The 24,202-nt window shown below is 35.8% G+C and overlaps 1 protein-coding gene across 1 annotated transcript; it reads right to left on the bottom strand.

Moving 5' to 3' along the window:
* Positions 1 to 1,009: 1,009 nt before the first annotated feature.
* Positions 1,010 to 23,161, bottom strand: LOC140162054 (uncharacterized). Its single transcript, XM_072185344.1, has 4 exons — positions 23,036 to 23,161; positions 22,674 to 22,842; positions 2,574 to 2,654; positions 1,010 to 1,112 (listed from the first exon to the last, which is right to left on the bottom strand). The coding sequence occupies exons 2-4, from the start codon at positions 22,820 to 22,822 to the stop codon at positions 1,010 to 1,012; spliced, it is 333 nt and encodes a 110-aa protein (XP_072041445.1). The 5' UTR covers positions 22,823 to 22,842; positions 23,036 to 23,161.
* Between the last annotated feature and the right edge of the window lie 1,041 nt (positions 23,162 to 24,202).

Here is a 24,202-nt window from a genome sequence, read left to right as displayed (position 1 = left end):
ATATCAGAAGGACATTCCTCGTAATACTATTCAGAATGCAATTTGATGTGTATGGTGTGCTCTCGGGTCCAACAAGAACACTTTACGAACGTAATCCGATCCCTTCAAATTCTACCACATAAATATCCTCAGTGAAATAAACATCTCAAAAGAAGTAACTAACCCCTCTTACATAATGACCATTATTCAAAAATGGGTGATTGTATTACAAATCTGTAAAATGCGTTGGAAGCAGAATTTATTTCTGCACATTTTGACACCTCATTTGTAGCAATTGACTAAATATTGACGTCACAGCGTACATTTAAATCAATGTAGCCCAAGATTTAAAAGTTGCAATAAATTCTATTGATTTTGTATTCAGTGTAATGGAAGGAAATCTGTGTAATGATATCTGAGTGTTTTTGTATTGGTGTTTTATTGTTTTCTGGGCTATCGTATCAAACGAGGTGTCAAAATGCGCAGAAATAAATTCTGCTTCCAACGCAATTTACAGATTTGTAATACAATAGTCCCTTTTTGTATAATGGCCATTTTTTTAAAGGGGGTTAGTTACTTTTTTTTGAGATGTTTATATACCACATATTTTGCACAGGGTTGAGTACTTACTTTGAGACTCTCAAGATAGATTGCAAAGAATAGCCCACTTGAAAAAATATGGATAGAGATTGACTCTCATTAATGATTGTTTTGAATTTCCGTCTACTTTCTGCAGTCGCGAGAGGATACCACAAAATTGACCCATCTAAATCTCTCAGTCTTTGTATCGCCATTTCTCTAGTTGATTCATTCATAAACTTTTTAGCAAGTTGTAATGTTGCAGCATGATTGACCGTTGTCACGTTTTGTTTTTGCCCAACATCTTTTTTGTATCCTCTCAAATCAGGTAGATTTGTTCGCAGCACAAAATCGTGCGCATCAATCTCCTCCCCACAGCCACTGTCCAGTAATATGCCACTACTGCCAATAACGGCACACGTAGATTGTGGAGGTATGCGGTGAGTTCTGTTCAAAGGCGTAGAAATGTTTGTGAAATGCATGTTTTCAGAATCCACGCAGGAGCATAAATGCGAAGTTCCTTACTTATATCATACTTGTCTGTCACACGTCGCCTACGGGAGTAAAAAACAAATAAAAATTATGTCAAAGTTATTTGACTTGCTTAAATATTTAGACAATAGATCCGTTCATCATTATTTTTTGAAATCTACAGCCTGGGATCAGCGGAAGGGCTTCGATTGGGCAATCTCGTGGCAGTTGTCAATACGTGGGAAAATCAAGGCTGGACCTTATCATTTTGAGGCATTAGCTAGTCGGGCTTGTCATTCTAAAAAAAGACAAGCCCGAGCTGCCCGACTTTGTTCCGGAAATAATTTCCACGTTCTTCGCTCTCGAACCAAAGCTATGATCCAATCGTAGTTAAAATATTCATTGTCAACTAACATCTTATTAGTATTACATGGTTTTATGTATTTGGGTTTTTTTGTTACTATAAAATGGACTGACATGGCCATATGCATGTCAGTATACATACTCTTCTTCTAATATATATTTCTCTGCGTTTTATAAAATTGAGGGCAGAATTCACTAATACCCACTAATCGTGCCTTCATTATCATGTGCCTATATCTTTCTATAATAAAACTTTATAATAAGTAAGAAACAAACAATGCACCATTATTATTGAATTATTCCCAAACAACTTGCATTGATGCGACAAGTTATGTCATAAGGAATGCAATGTGGGCCAACATGCAACAATACAGATTTGTGTAACGTGTGTGCCTGCCTAACTTTTCCCCAGAAGTGTAGAGGAAAGTGGTACCTCTTCTTCATTTTTTTAGAATACCGTAAAAACCCGTCTACAAGCATATAGAGTGCTTCGGATGAAAGCTACATTAATCCAGGCGCCATTATGGAGTTTGAGCAAATAAATTACGGATTCAAGCATATACAAACAAGTATTAGTTTAAGACCAATCTATTGTATTGGTATATTTACGCTTGCTTCGAATTAATTTAGCTTTTATAAAAAACACCATATATGCTTGTAGATGGGTTTTTACGGTATATGCATTTATATAGCTGCATTTCTTTGTAGGTATTTTTCAAGTTGTTTGCAGCACTTCTAGCAAGCCACATAAATGTCCACGCATTTCTTGTTCCTGAATTCCATGTGAAAATTCCCACGTGCCTGCGTACCAACACGTCCGTGGGGCAAAAAACAGCTTTAACGTAAGTAATGTGGCACAGCAGTCAATAGGCTTACGTGTGGACAAACTCAATTTTGACCATTTGACTTACAAATGGTCCACATTTTTAATTCAATTTATTTTTCGTTTATATTTCACCAAATTTTCATAGAACGACGGTCTTTCAGAATATACAAGAATAATTTGAATCAAAATTTTGAGAGATTAGCCTTTGAAATAGGGTAAAGTTGTTTTTGGACCATCCTGTATTGTCTATTGGTGACACAGTTTCTTTGATCAATGCCTTTCGTTTACCGACGGCCTTACAAGAACCGCTATATTAAATGAGCAGCCTCACCCCACTGGCTACGCTACTGATTACCTGAATGATAAAACTGCAGCCGTGTTCCAATTCCAGTAAAGATCAGCGGGGTCTTCTTTGGATTGTGTGTCAGTGTCATTCCTGTAAAAAAACCACCAGCAGGCATAAGCGTGTAATATTTTCAAAAGGGTACAGGGCGCTATTGGGTGATTTTTGAGTTAGGATCTAGTTTTGCTACACCAATGGTTTTGGCATCCTTACACCTCAAATGATAAAACTAGAATTGGTTCCATTTTTCCATGCCTCCTGTGCCTCCCATAAGTAGTCGAAGATCATAATGGGGCCAACAGTTACAATTTGTTCTATCATGATGTAATATACCTCAAATTGTTCGTCTCATTGCTAGGAATAAAAAATAAGTCAACTGTCATTCTGCACTAGAATCAAGCTTAGTTCAGGAGTTGTAAAGTAAACTGGGTCAAATGTCAAATATCTCATGCAGAGAAACCAAATTTTATAAACCCATTATAAACCCATTATAATATAAAACAAAAGAATTTAAATTTCCAAACACACCACCAAAACACTGCACTAAAATCAAAGGGCATCACGTGCATGCTTTGTCTATTGGTCATTGTTAACTATCGCTGAACAAGTATGTTGGAAAATGGACTGATGTGGTAAAAATGGTGTCAAAATTATTGGAAAGAGAACTACATTGCTTTTTCAGCACTTACTGCCAATCACATGTTCATTATAGTATGTTAATGTTTTAAGAACAACAGTACAAAAATACTACTACTACAGGGGGTTATACTTAGCTTGTACATGTATTAAGGTGGCTGTGTACTCTCAGACATGCATGTAGTAAAAGTGCAATAACTTTGTAATTATTCGCGCAAAACATATAAAAGTATACATTTTTATGAAGGAAAGACAACAATAAATATTAATATAAATAAAGATATGGAGTAAAAACAACAATTTTGAAGAAAATCATAAAAAGGTGAGTTTTTGGCAATATTTGTTAGGTACATCATAAAAAAAACACTCTTTCCAAAATATTTTATTTTGTTTTTAGCTCAATCTTGAGGCTCCATTCCAAAACGGTTTTTTATTTTTTGATATTGGCCTTATTTTTTGAGATATTGACCATATAAGGCATCAAAATGAACTTTTTAAAATTCAAAAACGCCTATTTGCACAAAATGATGCCCAAAATCGGAAATAGACCAAAATATAAAAAAATGAGAAAACCGTTTCTTGAGTCGATCATGCTTTTTACGATGATCATATTTGCATACCTATAGATGCTGTATTTATTGAGTTATCGTGTACCTTAATCGTCATTTTACCGAGAAAATGAACATTGAAATAATGGCCGTTGAAGTTTAAAGTGGTCACATTTTGCACTTTCATCGAATCTCACAGGAGAATGCGACAGTTTTCGTTTTTGTAACTTATATTACGTGAACATCGGGTAAATCCACAGCCCCTTGAGAAGTTTGAGCGAAATCCATTCATAACTTGATATTTAAATCTGGGGAAAGAACTTGAAAAACCCACATTTTATCAGCTAAAACGGAGCCATTTGACCACTAGGTTTTTGTGAAATCAGTGCTTCCGTGGCACTTCACAAAAAAAAAAAAAAAAAATCTTTGCCTCATGGACATTACCTTTGCTGTAAACCCTATTTGTTAAAAAATAATCTTTAAATTATCTTATTAAATTGAAAATAAGTGAGGCTATGAGCTCGGTTGTTACGTATTACAGGCCAATATGAGCGCCTTGTTAAGCAGTTAATTAAGTATTTTTTGGCTGAAATATATACCTTAATATCTTATTCATAAATGGAAACAATTAGATTGATGTTAAATAATAGTTTAGACTGAATTATATCAATTAAAAGATCAGTGGTGGGTACATAATGCCATTGGTAGGTCTAATCTTGCTTGTGACCGATAGAAAACATATGAATGAAAAAATCCATGCTGTATTTCCAAACACAGCACCGAAACACAGCACTATATAATCTATATAATATTAAACAAAAGAATTAAAAATTCTATGCCGTATTTCCAAACACAGCACCGAAACACAGCACTATATAATCTATATAATATTAAACAAAAGAATTAAAAATTCTATGCCGTATTTCCAAACACAGCAACAAAAACACAGCACTATAATACAAAATATAAGAATTAACTAGAGTCAATAGATTCTGGGTACAAGCCGCCGGCCAGGAATAACATTAATAATGGGTAAATTTTGACCAATTTCAAAATTTGACCTTCGATCCCTAAACTTTGACCATCACCATTGACTTTGTTTTGTCTCACTAAGGTCTATCATATGCAGCACTCAGATTTGCCATTCCTCGCTGTTTTAAATTTTACACATTTTGACCTTATGACCCCAAAGTAAACATTGTACGAAGAGGTCACCATTGACTTTTTGTTTTGTCTCACTAAGGTCTATCATATGCAACACTAAGATTAGACATATCTTGTTGTTCGAATTTATTTTGTATTGCATACGGGGTTAAAGGTCAAGCAATGGTCAAGCTGTGAACACCCTGAATGCCCATGCCAGTACTGACTAACATGCTTTAATGAGAGCTTTAGCACATTTTGTTTGTAGAAGAAGAGGCACATAGCCAGAAAGAAAGAAAGAAAGAAATTAATGGGTCAATTTTGACCAATTTTAAAATTTGACCTTTGACCCCTCTACTTTGACCTTTGGGATCATAAATATTTGAACCTGTTTAGAATGTCGTAAGAATTTATTCCTGTTGAATTTAAACTCGATTGGACCAATTTTAAATTTGACCTTTGACCCCTATAACTTGATCCCTGGGTCACAAATGTCATTAAATGCATTTTTCTCGTGTTTAGAGTGTCATAAAGTCCCCCAATCCAAGTATGTCGGTGATTTAACCTTTGACCTCTATAGCGTGACCTCTGGGTCACGGATGGGGTCAACTGCACTTGTTTTGTGTTTAGGATGTCACAAGGATTATTCCTGGTGAATTTCAGCTCAATCGGAGCTTATTTGTAGATTTTGACTTTTGACCTTGAACTTTGACTTATGGAGTCAAGACTATCACAGACCTCCCCTACCATTAATGTTGCATCACTGTAGCAATAATGGGCCCTATCCGTCTTCCATAGGCTGAGATACAGCCGATTTGGCTAAATTTTAAGCATTTTATCGAGTGCCAAAAAAGACCTTAGATGACCTTTGACCCCAAATCTGTGACTCCCAGTAGACATCAGTCAATGGCCATGCATGTGTGCAAGTGACTTCACCTAGCTATTTCACACATAGCAGATATGAATTTTTGAAGTTCTTTAGACTTTGATCGGAAATGACCCCTTAATGCCCTTTGACCCCTTATCTGTGAACACCCTATATGCACCGACCAAAGTCGAGTCACATGACTTCGCCATGTCACCATCGCCTGTTGTTTGTAGAAGAAGATACGTTTTAAAGCGAAATCACGTTTTTGACCATTGTAGCTAGGTCAAAGGTCACAGCCAGGTCAAAGTCAAATGGAAGGTTTGGCCTAGCCCAGTGGTCATTTGGGTCAAGTATGGTTGAAATCTGTCAATCCCTGGCGGAGCTAGCTCGTTGTTTGACATTTTACACATTTTGACCTTTTGACCCCAAAGTAAACATTGTACAAGGAGGTCACCATTAACTTTTTGTTTTGTCTCACTAAGGTCTATCATATGCAACACTAAGATTTGACATATCTTGTTATTCAAATTTTTTTTGTATTGCATACGGGGTTAAAGGTCAAGCAATGGTCAAGCTGTGAACACCCTGAATGCCCATGCCAGTACTGAGTAACATGCATAAATAAGGGCTTTAGCGCATTTTGTTCGTAGAAGAAGAGGCAGATTGCCAGAAAGAAAGAAAGAACTAGAGTCAATAGATTCTGGGTACAAGCCGCCGGCCAGGAATAACATTAATAATGGGTAAATTTTGACCAATTTCAAAATTTGACCTTCGATCCCTAAACTTTGACCATCACCATTGACTTTGTTTTGTCTCACTAAGGTCTATCATATGCAGCACTCAGATTTGCCATACCTCACTGTTTGAAATTTTACACATTTTGACCTTTTGACCCCAAAGTAAACATTGTACAAAGAGGTCACCATTGACTTTTTGTTTTGTCTCACTAAGGTCTATCATATGCAGCACTCAGATTTGCCATACGCTGTTGTTTGAAATTTTTACACATTTTGACCTTTTGACCCCAAAGTAAACATTGTACAAAGATGTCACCATTGACCTTTTGTTTTGTCTCACTAAGGTCTATCATATGCAGCACTCAGATTTGCCATACCTCGTTGTTTGAAATTTTACACATTTTGACCTTTTGACCCCAAAGTAAACATTGTACAAGGAGGTCACCATTGACTTTTTGTTTTGTCTCACTAAGGTCTATCATATGCATCACTAAGATTTGACATATCTTGTTGTTCGAATTTATTTTGTATTGCATACGGGGTTAAAGGTCAAGCAATGGTCAAGCTGTGAACACCCTGAATACCCATGCCAGTACTGACTAACATGCTTTAATGAGAGCTTTAGCGCATTTTGTTTGTAGAAGAAGAGGCACATAGCCAGAAAGAAAGAAAGAAAGAAAGAAATTAATGGGTCAATTTTGACCAATTTTAAAATTTGACCTTTGACCCCTCTACTTTGACCTTTGGGATCATAAATATTTTAACCTGTTTAGAATGTCGTAAGAATTTATTCCTGTTGAATTTAAACTCGATTGGACCAATTTTAAATTTGACCTTTGACCCCTATAACTTGATCCCTGGGTCACAAATGTCATTAAATGCATTTTTCTCGTGTTTAGAGTGTCATAAAGTCCCCCAATCCAAGTATGTCGGTGATTTAACCTTTGACCTCTATAGCGTGACCTCTGGGTCACGGATGGGGTCAACTGCACTTGTTTTGTGTTTAGGATGTCACAAGGATTATTCCTGGTGAATTTCAGCTCAATCGGAGCTTATTTGTAGATTTTGACTTTTGACCTTGAACTTTGACTTATGGAGTCGAGACTATCATAGATCTCCCCTACCATTAATGTTGCATCACTGTAGCAATAATGGGCCCTATCCGTCTTCCATAGGCTGAGATACAGCCGATTTGGCTAAATTTTAAGCATTTTATCGAGTGCCAAAAAAGACCTTAGATGACCTTTGACCCCAAATCTGTGACTCCCCAGTAGATATCAGTCAATGGCCATGCATGTGTGCAAGTGACTTCACCTAGCTATTTCATACATAGCAGATGTGAATTTTTGAAGTTCTTTAGACTTTGATCGGAAATGACCCCTTAATGCCCTTTGACCCCTTATCTGTGAACACCCTATATGCACCGACCAAAGTCGAGTCACATGACTTCGCCATGTCACCATCGCATGTTGTTTGTAGAAGAAGATACGTTTTAAAGCGAAATCACGTTTTTGACCATTGTAGCTAGGTCAAAGGTCACAGCCAGGTCAAAGTCAAATGGAAGGTTTGGCCTAGCCCAGTGGTCATTTGGGTCAAGTATGGTTGAAATCTGTCAATCCCTGGCGGAGCTAGCTCGTTGTTTGACATTTTACACATTTTGACCTTTTGACCCCAAAGTAAACATTGTACAAAGAGGTCACCATTGACTTTTTGTTTTGTCTCACTAAGGTCTATCATATGCAACACTAAGATTTGACATATCATGTTGTTCAAATTTATTTTGTATTGCATACGGGGTCAAAGGTCAAGCAATGGTCAAGCTGTGAACACCCTGAATACCCATGCCACTAGTGACCAACATGTATTAATTAGAGCTTCGGCGCATTTTGTTTGTAGAAGAAGAGGCAGATTGCCAGAAAGAAAGAAAGAAAGAAAGAAAGAACTAGATCTGGTTACAGATCTGGACCTAGCCGGAGCCGGAAATGCCAGTCTTAAAGTTTATGGACATCTCACACCATTAATGGTGCATCACTGTAGCATGTAAGGGCTTTATCCGTCTTCCATAGGCTGAGATACAGCTACTGTTCCGTAATTTTAAACATTTTTTTTTTTTTTTTTCGTTTTGACCTCCTTAATGACCTTTGACCCCAATATAAAAAAAACCTCATATATACCACGAAAATGCATTGTTACAGTTTAAATAAAAAAAATCTACTATGCTTAATTATGGAGATAAAAATTCTTGAAGTTATTTAGCTTAAAACCGGAAATGACGTGTAAATGACCTTTGACCAAAAAAATAAAAATACCGTGCATACATTGGGTAATACTAATGCATATATGAAGTTTACGTCACTCTGGTCTGGTTATGTTTTGAGATAAAAAAAACTGAACATATTTTATGATTTTTGGTTTTTGACCGGAAGCGACCCCTTAATGACCTTTGACCCCGGAACATTAGACACCTCAAAGACCCTGGTTAGTAGCAATGCATGTGTGCTAATGACAACACTCTGCTATGTAATTTGTAAAAACACTGATTTTTTGAATATTTTTTGCTTTCAGACGGGGAATGACCCCCTTAATGACCTTTGACCCCTTATCTGTGAACACCCTATAGACACCGACCAAAGTCAAGTCAAATGACCTAAGCATGTCACCATCACATGTAATTTGTGGAAGAAGAAGCATTTTGAAGATATTTGGTTTTATACCGGAAATGACCCCTTAATGACCTTTGACCCCAAATTTGTGAACATCCTATAGACACTGGATATAGCCGATGCATATGTGCAAGTGACGTCATTGTAGGATGTAACATGTAGGAGAAGAAGCATTTTGAAATTTGTTGCCAGAAGAAAGAAAGAAGCAGCAGAAGAAGAAAGATCCGATAGCATCACAAGACCTAGCCGGTGTCCCGGCTAGGTAATTAGCGTAAAACAGAACAAGCCGACTTTGTCGTCGGCTTGTAAAAATCCAAGATGTATATCCAAACACTGCTCTATAACAGAAAACAGAAAAATTTAATAATCTAACCTGCATTTCCAAACACAGCACTGAAACACAGCATTACAGGGTGTCCCAGAAAAAAAAAATACCGGGAGAATGAATTTGGACGTAAGTCGAGAAATAGACATCAGAATCCAAACGAATAAACATCAGCGTGTATCCCATCTAATTTGCATCTTATATGCCAATTTTACTTGAATCGGTTGACTGATCGCGAAGAAATGAGCGATTACATAACGCATGCGTCAATTCACTTCGTTCCAAGTTTGAATGAAAGATCATTCAACACAATGCGCACTAGTGGTTAACTGTCAATGGGCTTCATATTTTGTTCTGTGAAATCCTTTTTATTTTTTTTAAACAATCTGTTTCTTGCAAAACATTTAATTAGGTTTTGTTCAAATTTGAAAACCTGCACGATATTGAAAATGAAAGCTTGCATGTAAGATGATACTTGTAAATATATTTGTTCGTTAATGTTGATATACATGTTGCATAAAGAATTATTGTATAAAGAATTCCAGCTGGCTTAAGAAATTTCTCACACACATTAATGTTTTTGGAATATTTCCAAGAAACTGTAATGCAAAGTCTAAATATTTTAAAAGTTCAACATTAATGTTGCATGGTATCAAAATCACACGTAAAGCTGTAAGCACTTGATCATTGTCATTCTTGGCTCAAATGTTATTTCGAAAGTTAAAATATATCATATTTGCACAACATAAAGAATTAAAGTTGGAAAGCTTCCAATTGCAGAAATCAAAGTTTTCTCGGACAAACTTTTATTCATCTTCAGTAAAAGCATGAATGACATCACCGTCGGATTATAAAATAGATAATGTGGACTAAATTTAATGAGATACACAAACTTTAGGAAGCGGTGAGCGAGTATGAAAAGGCGCCTTTTGATCAAACTTGGAATGAACTGCATTGATGCACGCATTATGTTATCGTTCATTTCTTCGCAACCAGTCAACCGAATTTAAAAAAAAATGTATATAACGCACAACAAAATAAACTATGCGCTACATTTTTCTCTTACGTTCAATTTTATTCGCTCGGTAATTTTTTGAGACACCCTGTATAATATAAAACATAGAAATTAAATCATGCTGTATTTCTAAACACAGCACCAGAACGTAGCACTATACAGCATGAATATTTTTTAATTCTTATGTGTATTATCATGCTGTGTTTTGGTGCTGTGTTTGGAAATACAGCATGGATTTTTTTATATTAATTCTCATGCTTTCTATTACAGTGCTGTGTTTGGAAATTCAGCATGTTTTTTTTTTAATTCTTATGTTTTATAAAAAAACCCATAAAAACACGTTGTTTTTCCAAACACAACACCAAAACACAGCACTATATATAAAACATAAGAATTAAAAATATCCATGCTGTATTTCCAAACACAGCACCAAAGCACAACACTATAATAGAAAACATAAGAGTGAAAAATTCAAATGCTGTATTTCCAATCACAGCACCAAAATACAGCACTATAGTATAAAACAAAAATATAATTTAAAAAATCCATGCTGCATTTACAAAGACAGCACCAAAGACAGCACTATAATAGAAAACATAAGAAATTAAAAATTCACATGCTGTATTTCCAATTACAGCTCCAAAACACAGCACTATAGTATAAAACAAAAATATAATTAAAAAAAATCCACGCTACATTTCCAAATACAGCACTATAATAGAAAACATAAGAATTAAAAAATATCCATGCTGTATTCCCAAACACAGCACTAAAACACAGCACTATAGTATAAAACATAAGAGTGAAAAATTCACATGCTGTATTTCTAATCACAACACCAAAACACAGCACTATAGTATAAAACAAAAATATAATTTAAAAATCCATGCTGCATTTCCAATCACGCACTAAATGGAAAACATAACCCGAGAAGGGCGACAATTGCAGTGTTTTTATAGTAATGTGTTCGTATAAAACGCAGCAATTTTTTCTGTCCCTAAATCGTACAGCACAGGATTCGTTATGTTAATATTTCGCCATGCTTGCAAACTGTGCGTATACACGCCTTTGGAGGTAACGGTCACATGCTGTCATTTTCATAAATAATTAGATGATCTTCAGCTTGTTTTCGTTGTTGAAGGGAGTGCAGAGTATTTCGTGATCCTAACATCCCCTTTTTATGATATATTTTAGTAGATATCGACGCAAAAAGCTTATTCCCAAAATTCCGATTTAGTTTTTGCAAGTGATTATGTGTATTACACTGCTCCAAATACTAAAAGTACATTGTGTTGTAATTTCGTTCTGGTTCAACTTTCACGATATCTTTACTAAACGAATTAATCTGCAAGAAATTTTTTTGTACATAAACATTATGTAGCCAGAGGTTTCCAGTGATGTAAAAAACTTTTTTTGAGAAAAGTGGGCGGACGATGCTGTGGATCACGAAATGCCTTTAAATTTTAGGAAAATTACATAATACTAGTAACCTTACCGTGTCTGTTTTATAAGCAGTGTTCCCTGGTGTATGTTTGTTGATGTTTGTAGAATGTGCTCCGAACCTTTGAAAATCCTGTATATTATGTAAATACATAATATACACACAGCGACAACAATATATCTGTTGACTCTGATTTTAGTGCCAGCCATTTATATTTCCATTATACTGCATCAAGCACAAATGTACTTTGTACATTTAGCGAAGTCCATAAATGCAAACTCTGTACAAAATTCCCACTCAAATATAGATGGTCTATAGATGCACAGAGCATGCACAGAGCCACTTGGAGGTCAGCACCACAGGGCCGTCCGGTGTTTTTCAAAAACTGTTATAATTGTACCGTGCTGTTCATGATTCTAAATGATAAACACTGCCAGCTCTAGCTCTGTCATGCTGGCGATAGAACCTTTACTGTTTCTGCATCAAAAGAGGGGGATTTAATGCAACCTGTCTATATTAGAAAATCTTCAAATATGTTCAAAAAGGCTTTGAAAACTTATTTGTTTCCTTAGGGTGGGGTATGAAATTTTGGACAGTATTTTTTGTGGGACATGAGAGCACATCAGATATAAAGAATTACATTCTGAATACGAAGAATGTCCTTCTGATAACAAAAATAATTATTGATATACAGGTCCTCTTTAGTTTAAGCTATTGGGAGAATTCAAAGAGAAGACGGTTTCCATGGAAACGGTCATTCACACCAATTTTTTGAGAATTTTACTGGGAAATTTTGCAGGAGATGTTTGTTTAAAAACTTGCATTAATGGCCGTTGCCATGGAAACTACATTATCTTTTAATTCTCCTATACGGTGTACAGAAAGTAAGTGCTGTTTTGCAAATGCATTACTGTAGGCAAGATGTTTGTATAGAATAATCACACAATCCAATAACTGAAATGTTTTAGTAACTGAAATGGTAACTGAAATGTTTTAGCATATCTCAGCGTTTACAGCATCAAATTTGATCATGCAAATTTTACAGAATTTTTCCCGAGATTTTAAGCTTAAATATATATGGGGGGGGTATTTACTTTCCGTACACCGTATTAAATAATAGCCTGAAATCAAAGAAGTCTTGTTTATCAAATAAAGTTAAGTGTAATTCAAATTTTTGTAATGAAAGAAAAAAAATCATTTTGGCCAAAATGACCAAAATCACTAAAACGCGCATTCCCTTAACTAAACAACTAGCACTCACAAGACATTCCATTGAATGGTAATGAATGCCTAAATGAAGAATACCTCCAATACTATAACATTTAGTTAATAGGCGGTTATTAGCACTCAACCACCTGCTGCTAGCCCTCAACCGCCTAATGGTTCATAAGCCCTAGATCCTCAGAGGCGAAATACGTAAATGAGCTAATCACTCGAACCATACTTGAAAGGAGGCATTCGAACTGTCTAGGAAGCATCCGAACCGCTTAGGAAGCATTCCAACCGCATAGGAAGCATACAAACCGCCTCTAGAAGCATTCCAACCGCCGGCAGGTCATGGGCGTAGATCCGGGGGGTGGTGAGAATGAGTATTATCAACAAATTCAAACTGAGATGATAAATATGAGGGACTAAGGTTTCTTGACATTTAAATGTAAGAATAAGAATACGATTTTTCCATCTGTCACTTAGTTGGATCCACCTTAGTGAGTTTAACATGTCTATTACTGGTGTCCTAATATGAGCACATAGAATCGTTCTAGCTAAACTATTTTGTAAAACCTGAAGCCTTCTTTGATATTCAAGAGAAAAAATACACCATACTGAACTAGCATAATCAAAATTAGGGGTTACAAGAGCATTTGATAACATTACAAGAGTGTGATGTGGAAGAAAATGTCTACAACGCCCAATTTTTTTTGAAACATTTGTTAGATAAATAATCAATGTGAGAGGACCATGACATAATATTATAATTAAACTTAACATCTAAATATTTGAGCTCATCAACCTTTTCAATATTATTGTTGTATATAAGATTTATATTACTAAATTTATCTATGATATGATTGTTTCAAAGCATCATTAATTTAGTTTCATCTACAGTGTGGGCCAAAAAAACAACTTTACCCATTTTAAAAGGTTCGTATCTCAAAATTGAAAAGTCTGCTTCAAATTGTTTTCACATATTCGTAAAAAACATCTTCTTAAGAGTATTTGGTGAAAAAACTATTCAAAAATGTATTAAAATAAAAACGTGACGCTAGTTTTAAATCAAAGGGTCAAAATTAACTTTGTCCACGCGAAAGCCTACTAGATGTCGCGTCGCATCACTTGCAATAGCGAGTTCGATAGAGAATGAGAAAGACGCAGTATACGCACAAATTTGTTCAGCAAATTTATATAACACAATCAAATAAATCAATCATAAACAATTTAAATGTCAAGCTACGATATTTCGTCATGATATGCAGCTTTCATGCTGCAAATATATAAAAAACAATGCTCTTCAAATATGCGCAAAGCAATTGTATCCTCAGACCTCATTTTTTGTCATTACGAAATGTTATCTACAAGAAAGTTAGAAGTTATTGCACTTATTGCGTTCGTGGTATTTTTGACAAATTGTTGCGTCGACAACTGACTCTGGGGTTAGCTGCAAGTTCCCTTTGAACCGCTGCATTATTTGCAGCTGAACGGTCAGTTCTTGGACGTCCACTCCGTGCTTTGCATCTATTCATCACACTTCCGAGGTTGTGAAAGTTGTTCGTAGTAGAGTTGTGGTAGGTTTCGGCGGGACTCTTACGGGAAACGAATCCGAAATTGACGCTGCACTTCCAAAAAGCTTCCTGTTCTTATATATATATCTCTGCCATAAAAGTCCTCTGTTGTGTTGTGAATTGCCTTATCTGGACACCTTGCAAACCTATTTAGAAATTAGCCACGCAGTCACAAAATACACGAAGGCCTATTTAAAATTCAAGAATTACGCCAGATGAAACCTTTGTAATTGTGTAATTAATTATTGGTCAATGACAGGAGTGAAGTTCGAGTACATGACAAGTAAATGGGGATTAAAATCGATTGCATTTCTTTCAGGCATGTAAAACAATCATCACTTTTCAAAGACAAGCCAAACGTGTTTACTAAGTACATGTATGCCTAACGCATATGTATGCCTTACTCTTAGCAATCGGACACATCCCATTGAATTACGTGTGGACAAAGTCATTTTTGACCTTCGGACGTAAAACTAGCACCATTTTGTTGATTTAGCTTCTTTTGCTTTCATTTCTTCATCACATACTTTTAGAAAGATATACATTTAGAATATGTAACAAAATCATGAATAGCTCTTCTACAATTCGAGCAACCACCCTCTGAAATTGGGTAAAGTTGTTTTTGGCCCACACTGTACATTTAAAATAAGCTTGTTAGCTGTTTATCCAACTTGCAAATGTACTTGAAGATGTTAGCTCTACAAATCAGTGTTGTGTCCTCAGCGTACATGACTACTTTGCAGTCTACAGTGGATGGTAAGCAATTTACAAATATTATAAAGAGCAATGGCCCTAAAATTGATCCCTGCGGAATACCTATATTGATATCTTTGAAAGAGTAGAATTTACATTAACAGCCTGAGATCTGTTGTTTGAGTAAGATTTAAACCAAAATAGTTCATTACCATTTATGCCATATCTGCTCAGTTTTTCAATATGTATATCATGGTTTACCACATCAATTATTTTTTAAATCAAGAACGATCATATCTGTAGCATATCCATTATCCATATTATTTAAAACAAAATCTTGGACATCAAGAAGAGTTGTAGTCGTTGAATGGTTGGCACGGAAACCAGATTGGGCACTTGAGAGAATATTTGCATCATTTAAGTACTCATATGATTGATTATATACAGCCCTTTCAATAATCTTGGACACAATGGGTAGGACTTGTGAATATGTGTTACCTTTGCCTTTTTCCAGTTATCAGGAAATACAGAATTGCTTAAAGACAAGTTACGAATGTAGACCATGCAATCCGTAAGGCACAAGGCAACAAGTTGATGCAATTTCTTCCCTTTACCTCTTTTTTGACAAGTGAAAGAAACTAACCATCACCTGTTTAAAGTTCGCTGGTTTCATAGACGAATGTTCCTCGTCCTAAATGTTAATATAAAGAGGAACATATTGACGATCCTGTTTAACCCAAAGTGTCACATTTGAATCTAAGGAATTCTGACCTAGCACCTTGAATACCCGGCGAACCCAGATATACTCGGATATTGCTTTTGCTCCGTAAGTGTCACGTTGGAAGAGCTCGAGTTTTTCAAGCATAGGATGATGACAGAACGCTTGTAAACTATCGTCGGTAAAGCGTCCCTTCAGCAGTAGCGATTTCAATAACTTAAGATATTTTCCTATCAGAAAAACCACTGTCGGTGTCACAAATGTACCAAGAAGCTCAAGTGTTTCTAGTTCCGGTAACCGTGGTAGTAGCATCTCAATTCTTTCACCAGTGAGATGTATTCTAGCCAGAGGGTGTCCTATTTTTAAATTTTTGAGACGCAAAACTGGCATCGTCGTAAGAAATTATCAAAGTAAATGTAGTTGATATCATCATATAGCATGTCATATGGGTTGCATGCTAGCGATGTTACATGAGAAGGTAGTGTCAAATTTAACCAATCAACACTGTCATTATTATGACCACTGATTTCCAAGTCAACTTCAACAAACGCTTTTATTTCTGAAAGTCGTTGCATGCTCTCTAAAGATATGCACAAGTGTTCACAAGTGTTACTTTGCGCAAATGCGAACATTTGCCAAGATGTGTAATAATTCTTACATCTTGGTGTATCTTTTGTTCCCACGTTATGCATTGGACGTATTCGTTGTGAGGAGGGAAAATGAGACCTAAACGTTGAAGTTTAAGCGGGAGGGGGAAATACAATTTACTATTGATGTTTCTAGAGTTATAAAGTGCACCGAGCTCCGAGGTGCACAGAATAAAGTATTTGTAAGTTTGGACAGTTTTTATGCATAAACTCGAGGACGTCTATATGTCCGTTAAGATACATTTCTTTCAGACCAAGACCAGCATAAACACCCAAGAACCTCATGTATTTAAAATCTGGAAACCGATAACGATACCCCTCCTCTTGATACTCAAATATTTCATCAGATTCTTTCGGCATAAAACACTTGCAACAGCTGTAGAAATGCCCTTTTCCGCCAAACTCCCCAATGGACGCTTCGTCAAAGAAGTTCATGACACTCCATGCATGTGTTGTGCTGAGTGTATTGTACCATTTTTTGCTCACCCTGTATTTGAATAATAATAATAATAATAATAATAATAATAATAATAATAATAATAATAATAATAATAATAATAATAATAATAATAATAATAATAATAAAATCATTAAATAAACACACCCCTACACCAACAAACCGAGTACACAACACTAAACCCAACAGTCATACACACCGAAACCCAAACCCTGCACGCCCCCATTCACACCCCTGCACACTAGGGTGGGACGAAAACACCTTTTTTAGACTAACTTGATAGTGTCAGAGGATTTTACTGGGGTACATGCTACTATTGTGCTAAAATATTAGTATGATGATCAGAGCATGTTTAGAGCTTGAACACTTGCCTCGGATACCGGAGTCCACAAAGCGAGCACGTTAGCGCGAGCAGGTGAAATTCCTCAAATTGCTTTCTGCTGCTCCCAAAACAAGCAAGCTCATTTTTCTTGGTGACTTTAATACTTGAGTTGGCACAGACCAACATGCATGAAATGGTGTTACAGGTGTAAGCGGCATCGGAAAAATGGTCCATTACTTATCAAAACTAGTGTTGTGCATAACAGCCTCATCATTAATCATCCTTATACCATCTTCCAACTACCACAAGATGACTTTAAAAAAATCTTTCATTTCCAGAATTGGGAATACGAGCGCGTTGGACATTCCACAAAGCTCGTAAACCGAAAAAGCAAACAGATAACTCTTTTGCAGCCAATGCTTAGACCAAAGGTAATATCAACGTGCCATATGTCAAGGGATCCAGTAAGAAACTTCGTTGCGTGTGTCAGCAGTGTGAGGTTTGTGCCAGCTTTGGACCCCTCACCATGCTGCGTAAGAATCTGGCTGCAGCACCTAAGGACAGTACGGAAAACGACGATCAAGCAGGAGTTATGTACCACATTCCATGAAAGGATAACAGCTCTGCTTACATTGGTGAAACCGTGAGGAAACTCAGGTTCAGAGCATAAGTCAGGAATGACATAAAGGAAATCCGTGAATTCATATCAGGAGAGACCCGCAACCCAAAATCAACATCTCGCAGGGGTATTAACTATTTCCAGTAATTAATATAAGAACATTAAAGAGTTATAAAGCGCCAATAACCAAAAAGTCAATTGTTCAAAGGTGCTCAAAGGAAAACACATGAAATTAATTCTGATATGCTGTGTTTCCCGAAATCAATGAAACCAACTGGCAAATAGTAGTCTAGTAGGAGATCTTCTAGAAACACCGATCTCAGCATCTCACACACCATTACCCACTGAGAAAGGAACCAGAAAAAACCCACGAAACCACGAAGCTTTTGTTGGATGCAATCAAAGCTGTCTATGGACCACATGTTTTTGGAATCTCACCCTTTCTTAATTATAACAAATAAGGATTTAATCTTCAACAGATGGGTGGAACATTTCAACAAGATCCTAAATCAACCTTCCTCCATCAATGAAGAGGCTATACCGCCTGCCTCAGTAAAAAGATAAGAATCACCTCTTCTCTTCCAGATGCAGCTAAACTGCAAGAAACAGAATATACCCAGCCTATTGTCTTGTGGAAAGGCTACTAGAGCTGATGCCATACCTGCTGAAATTGACCAAACATAAGGATATTGTGTGGTTAACAGCTCACCAAGCTAATCCTGTCAATGTGAAGTCAAGAACTGATGCCTCAGGATTTCACGGAGCATCAATTATCCATTAAAAAAAAAGATTATCCATCTTTAAAAGATCTTCCGATAATCACAGAGGCATAACTCTGCTGTCAATCGATGGCAAATGTCTTGCAGGAATTCTCCTGAATCGGAATTCTCATGAATTGCAGACAAAGGCACTTTTAGAGATGATGTGAAGGATTGCAGAATATCATGGAAAAAGTTGCTGCCTGATAAATTCGCCGAAATTGTCTAGAGTAATGACGTCCCAGTAACACAATGAAGGCTGAAGACAGTTACGCTGTACGCACGAACAACCATGACGTCATTGCCCTAGACAGTCGGCGCCCGGGAAGTTTGAATATCACTTGTTCATTTTATTGAGAGACCGGTTTTTTTATTAGTTTTTTATGGTCAATATGAGTTTATTTTTAATAAAACCACGTGATTCGTGCTTGATAATTATTTTTCTATAATTTAAAGCATAATGTTGTGATTGACGGAGATGTCCTTTAAATATCAGACCAAATGGAATAAAGAGATGTTAATCAAACCATTGTCCTACAAATTCTACTTTTTATATATGAAATGAGGATTGATTATCAACCCCATGCCAAGATACTGAACCACTTCCATATACATGATATAATTGCGTTAGAAAACTTCTTACGATATGGTGGCAGGATAAGTTACTCAGACCCTGACGTTCTAGCCCATGCAGACATAATGCGCAGCTCCGATGGACTGGTCATGTGATCATAATGCAAGCCAACCGTTTTCCTAAGAAGATCTTCATCGAAGAACTGAAATATAGGAATAGATCACCTGGTAGCCAGAAGTAGCGTTTCAAGGACATACTTAAAGCATCACACAGGTTCAAAGTGGATGTTGAAAATCGGGAAATCCTGGTACAAGAACGAGACTCCAAGCGGAGTATCATTGTGGATGGTGCAGGTGCCTTCAAAGTTTGTGGATCACTTTTCAGAGTCAAATATAATCAAACAGACTGACAGCAAGCAACGTAATCCAGAGTAGGCCGTAGAGTACTCTTCCTAGCCATTCTTGTCCTGTCTCTAACTAAAGTTTCCATACATGAATTTGAAATCAGGTCTACCTTAAGGGGTACTACACCCATTGATTTTTTTGCATTTTTTGCATTTTTTGCATTTTGTGAAGAAATTACAAAAAAAATTGGACAAAGTGGTATGCAAAATGAAGGGGCAAATCTTCTCGTTTTATGTTTTATTGGTGGCATCGGTATCAACGTAGCTTACATGCTTTTAAAAGTAGAAGCCAAAAGGTGGTACATCACTGATGATTTAAATTCACTTCATTTTGGAAAGCTTACTATCAACGGATTTCGTTAAAATTTTGGATATGTGTTGCTAACACATTAGGGAAATAAAGTTGATATGTAAAATGGGAATAAGTGGTTCCTGATTTCTTTTATGACTTCATGAACATGGTGCTCCACAACTATCAAAAAAGGAACTGGTTAAAATGCGTCTATTTTCAATGTTGAGCTATATTTTGTATTTTTAACTTGTGACATTATTTCACAGAAACTTAATTAAGCCATAGGTAACAGGTTACCACAACCATACTACAGCAATGTTGAAAAAAATTGTATTTCTTGTCACCTATACCACCATATTGGGTAGTTTTCCGTAAGCTTAACTTTTGTGATTTTGGTAACTATTTTATATTTATTTGTGAAATCCATCTCAACTATTGTCTGTCCAATTAACTTAGACACCCAGTTTTTGTTACTTATTTGAAAAAATATCCACTTTCAAGGAAAGTCGTGAAAGAAAAGTGATAACATTCGCTGAGACCTAACGTGATTTTTGTGTTTCCAAAGCATTGAGTGAGAGTTTATCAGAAATTCTATTGAAATTGGAAGGTTTTTCTCAACACTTTAAAAATAATCCGGTAGAAGTTGGGTACCATTATTTTGGAAGGTCTCATTATACAGATTTGTAGGTATTGTGATTTTGGATAGTGAATGGATGAATAGTAAATTAATTATACTCCTCACCAAAAGCATTTTATAAAAATGAAAAATATAATTCAGTTCATAAAATGCACACAGTGTTTCTTATTGGTATATTTATTCTTAGTGTATTAACGCAGTGATCCCAGTTGTCCCTCAACCAATTACAACAATTCGGCGCGGTGTTTGAATCTTGTTCTGTGCATGCTTTTGGCTTGGCTTCCAGAAAATACAAATTGTATGCCCTATGAATGTTCTGATGTTATTGGTGAGGAGTATAATTCACAATACACTCCAGACGCACAGTAACTTGCCCTATCATTTGTTATAATGCACCAACTGTGACATCTTTTGAGTTATAGAGGTTGTGCATGAAATTATTGATTGGCTCCAAACAAAGGATTTGAACCGGTGTCCTTCACCGAAATCCACAGTCCATTCAATCAAATATTGTCATCAACCTATTTGATCGTAGTGTATTTGTTATGCGTGTGAGACGACCTCTCGCGGTGATTGCAAACATGCTTTTGTTGAATGCATTTGAGTAGACCGCCATTATTGTGAATTAGTAAAAGGATCAAAGAAAAAGGGTGTCATCACTGATCAATATGCATGACTACAATGTTCAAACACCCCTTACTGTAAATAGATTATCCCATCAAAAGTTTCAAGTCATTAGGAATATTCGGCTGGACCCAGATATCTTGCTGTAAATCGGTCAAAATTGAATAAAAGTAGACAAGGAAGAATATTTTTTCATCGCTTTACTAATAATTTCTGTTAGGTCTGACCGTGTTTAGCAACTTTTCTTTCATGACTTTTTGCCAAAGTGAAAACTTTTCGAAATATATCCTAAAAACCGGGTGTCTAAGTTATTTGGACAGACAATAGGCATTCTAAATTGTACTCACCATTTACATCCCAAGGTATATTAGTATATCCACATTGCACTTCTCGATATATATCCAGTTAAAGACAGAATATCAAAATTATGCCTCATTATGATATCACAGACTCTCACATGTGTATTCAAAATTGATGCTTAAATTTGACCTGAACCAATTGACCTATAACCTGACATACGGTGACCTAATAGCCTTTTCTTCTCCTAACAACACATTATAGTATTAAATTGACTAATGACTATATCCATTGTGTAAGTGTTTATTTAATTTATTCAGTGTTAATATTAACTGTTATTTTGCATGCACCACTGGATTTTCTATAGAGAGTATAACAAAGGATTTAATGTATTCTATTCATGTACACTACTTGAACATGTTGAATGGAATAAATTATGGTTTGTTATGAAACACATATCTGAGTTCCTAGGATACAATAAACAAAAAATATATAGGGCTAAAATGATTTACCAAAATGGGTTTAAAAGCACTTTTTATGTAGATATATTTTATAAGTTCAGGACATGAGGTGATGAATATATTTATATACTTTATAAATTTGCAAGAAAAAAAGGAATAGGGGGTACTGATGAAAATCAGGGTATTCCCCCCCCCCCCTTAAAGACCTTATTAATGTATACAGTGGCTTTTTGCATAGGGCTGTGTGACTTTATGACGTTGATGTTACTTACTTGTTCTGAAAAGTCACAAGTGGCGATCTAAGCTTGACATATTGTGTCTGCTACGCGCCGGGTTACAAGAGCTTATGCATAGACCCGTATTGCTTTGTTCCAAATAAAGATGTCAACAAAGACAAACAACATTCTGTGTTAGTCTGTTTTGATTTGTGTTTATATCCGGGGTTTATTCTTACCTCATAGCTGCTAGCTTGTCAAAGAGTGTCACATAGTTGAATATAATCAGTAGTGTATCGATATGGAGCATGCTAATAGGAGTCTCTGGTATACTTGCATCTGTAGGTCCCATCGATTGTATGCCAGGGAATGCCAGCGTGTCATCCATTGTTTAGAACAAGGACATTGCTTGTATATTATGAAATAAAGAATTGTTTTAATAATAATAATAATAATAATAATAATAATAATTATAATAACAACAACAACAACAACAACAACAACAACAACAACAACAATTGAGAGAGTTTAATAGATTTATTTCCGGGTCGCAACTTGTTTAATAACACATTAGTTGGTAAAGTAACATTGATATGCTTACCTCTTTTCAATTATTACGTATCACGCTAAAAATGGCGCCAATAGCGGAATATTATACTGTACTCAAATAAACACACTAGCATGTTTAATAAGTGTAAATCAATTTTTAGGTTGCTTCGACCAACAATACCTCGTCTGCCCTTAATATAATTGTTGCGCAATGCTGTTCACTTTAAATTAATGAACCGGAACATGTGGGAATGATGTGAACAGACTTATGTATCTGGTTACGTCAACAGATGGCGCCAATTAAAAACTACCTATATATTCTATGCAATAGAAATAATCCCCTGCCTCTTCCCTGTTTTAATATTACTTCCAAAGTAAACAAAGTATGTTGGTAATCAAAAACAGCAGATACAGTGTTTCTACTTAGTAAGAGCTTTAATAGTTTAAGTTCATTTCAGCTATTGTAAAAAGAAAAATTAGCCAAACCCATAACTTGTACGTATTTGATCTGATACGTGGTAGAACAGGTACTTGAATCACAGAAATGATTGAAACGGAAGCTTATGATAACGTGTGTGATTTGTCATGCCGGTCAGTGATGGTGGTATGAACTGTTACTATTTTATATCATTGCTGTATGTTGGACATACAAACTTTGTACATACAAACACACGTTCTATTAACAAAGCTGACTCAGTTTTAACATGGCATGCCTGGCAGAGCATAAGTAATTCAAGTTCATTTAAGCAAAGAAAACTAAACTAAAGTGGTATGTACTGCAGTTCATTTACCATAAACGTGCCAGTTAATTTTTTTCTGTCACAAGATCAATAGACAAATTTAAGCACGATTTTACATATTTTAAAAAACAAAAACAAACAAACAAACAAACAAACAAACAAACAAAAACTTATTTTCATTCATAGTTATAAACTACCAGTTATTCAAGGTTGGAATCAGAAAACTACTGCTATACGTGCTTACTTTAAATTGATTGTTTGACTTCCTACTTCTGTAAATTTGAGTTATTAGTTAAAGGTTCAATGCTGAAAGTAACAAGTGACTACAATAATTATCCAATGAAATGTATCGGTTTTGTCAGCTTCCAAGAACGATTCATGCTATTGGTTAAAATACAGTAGTCGCTTGTAAATAGCGACTTGGGTATGAAACCTGTTTATGTTTATATTACACAGAGTGACCTATAATTATTCGGTTG

The sequence above is a fragment of the Amphiura filiformis genome, chromosome 10, assembly GCF_039555335.1.
Source record: "Amphiura filiformis chromosome 10, Afil_fr2py, whole genome shotgun sequence".
NCBI classification, from domain to species: Eukaryota; Metazoa; Echinodermata; class Ophiuroidea; order Amphilepidida; family Amphiuridae; genus Amphiura; species Amphiura filiformis.
This window is presented reverse-complemented; position numbering and strand designations above follow the sequence as displayed.

What these genes read in the sequence shown, in the direction of transcription:
- LOC140162054 (XM_072185344.1), bottom strand. Translation starts at nt 22,822, where the DNA reads ATGGATGACACGCTGGCATTCCCTGGCATACAATCGATGGGACCTACA. An exon ending in GACAAGCTAGCAGCTATGAG is followed by an intron (nt 2,655 to 22,673) that starts GTAAGAATAAAC and finishes GTTTTTTTACAG; the next exon opens with GAATGACACTGACACACAAT. An exon ending in GCTGCAGTTTTATCATTCAG is followed by an intron (nt 1,113 to 2,573) that starts GTAATCAGTAGC and finishes TTACTCCCGTAG; the next exon opens with GCGACGTGTGACAGACAAGT.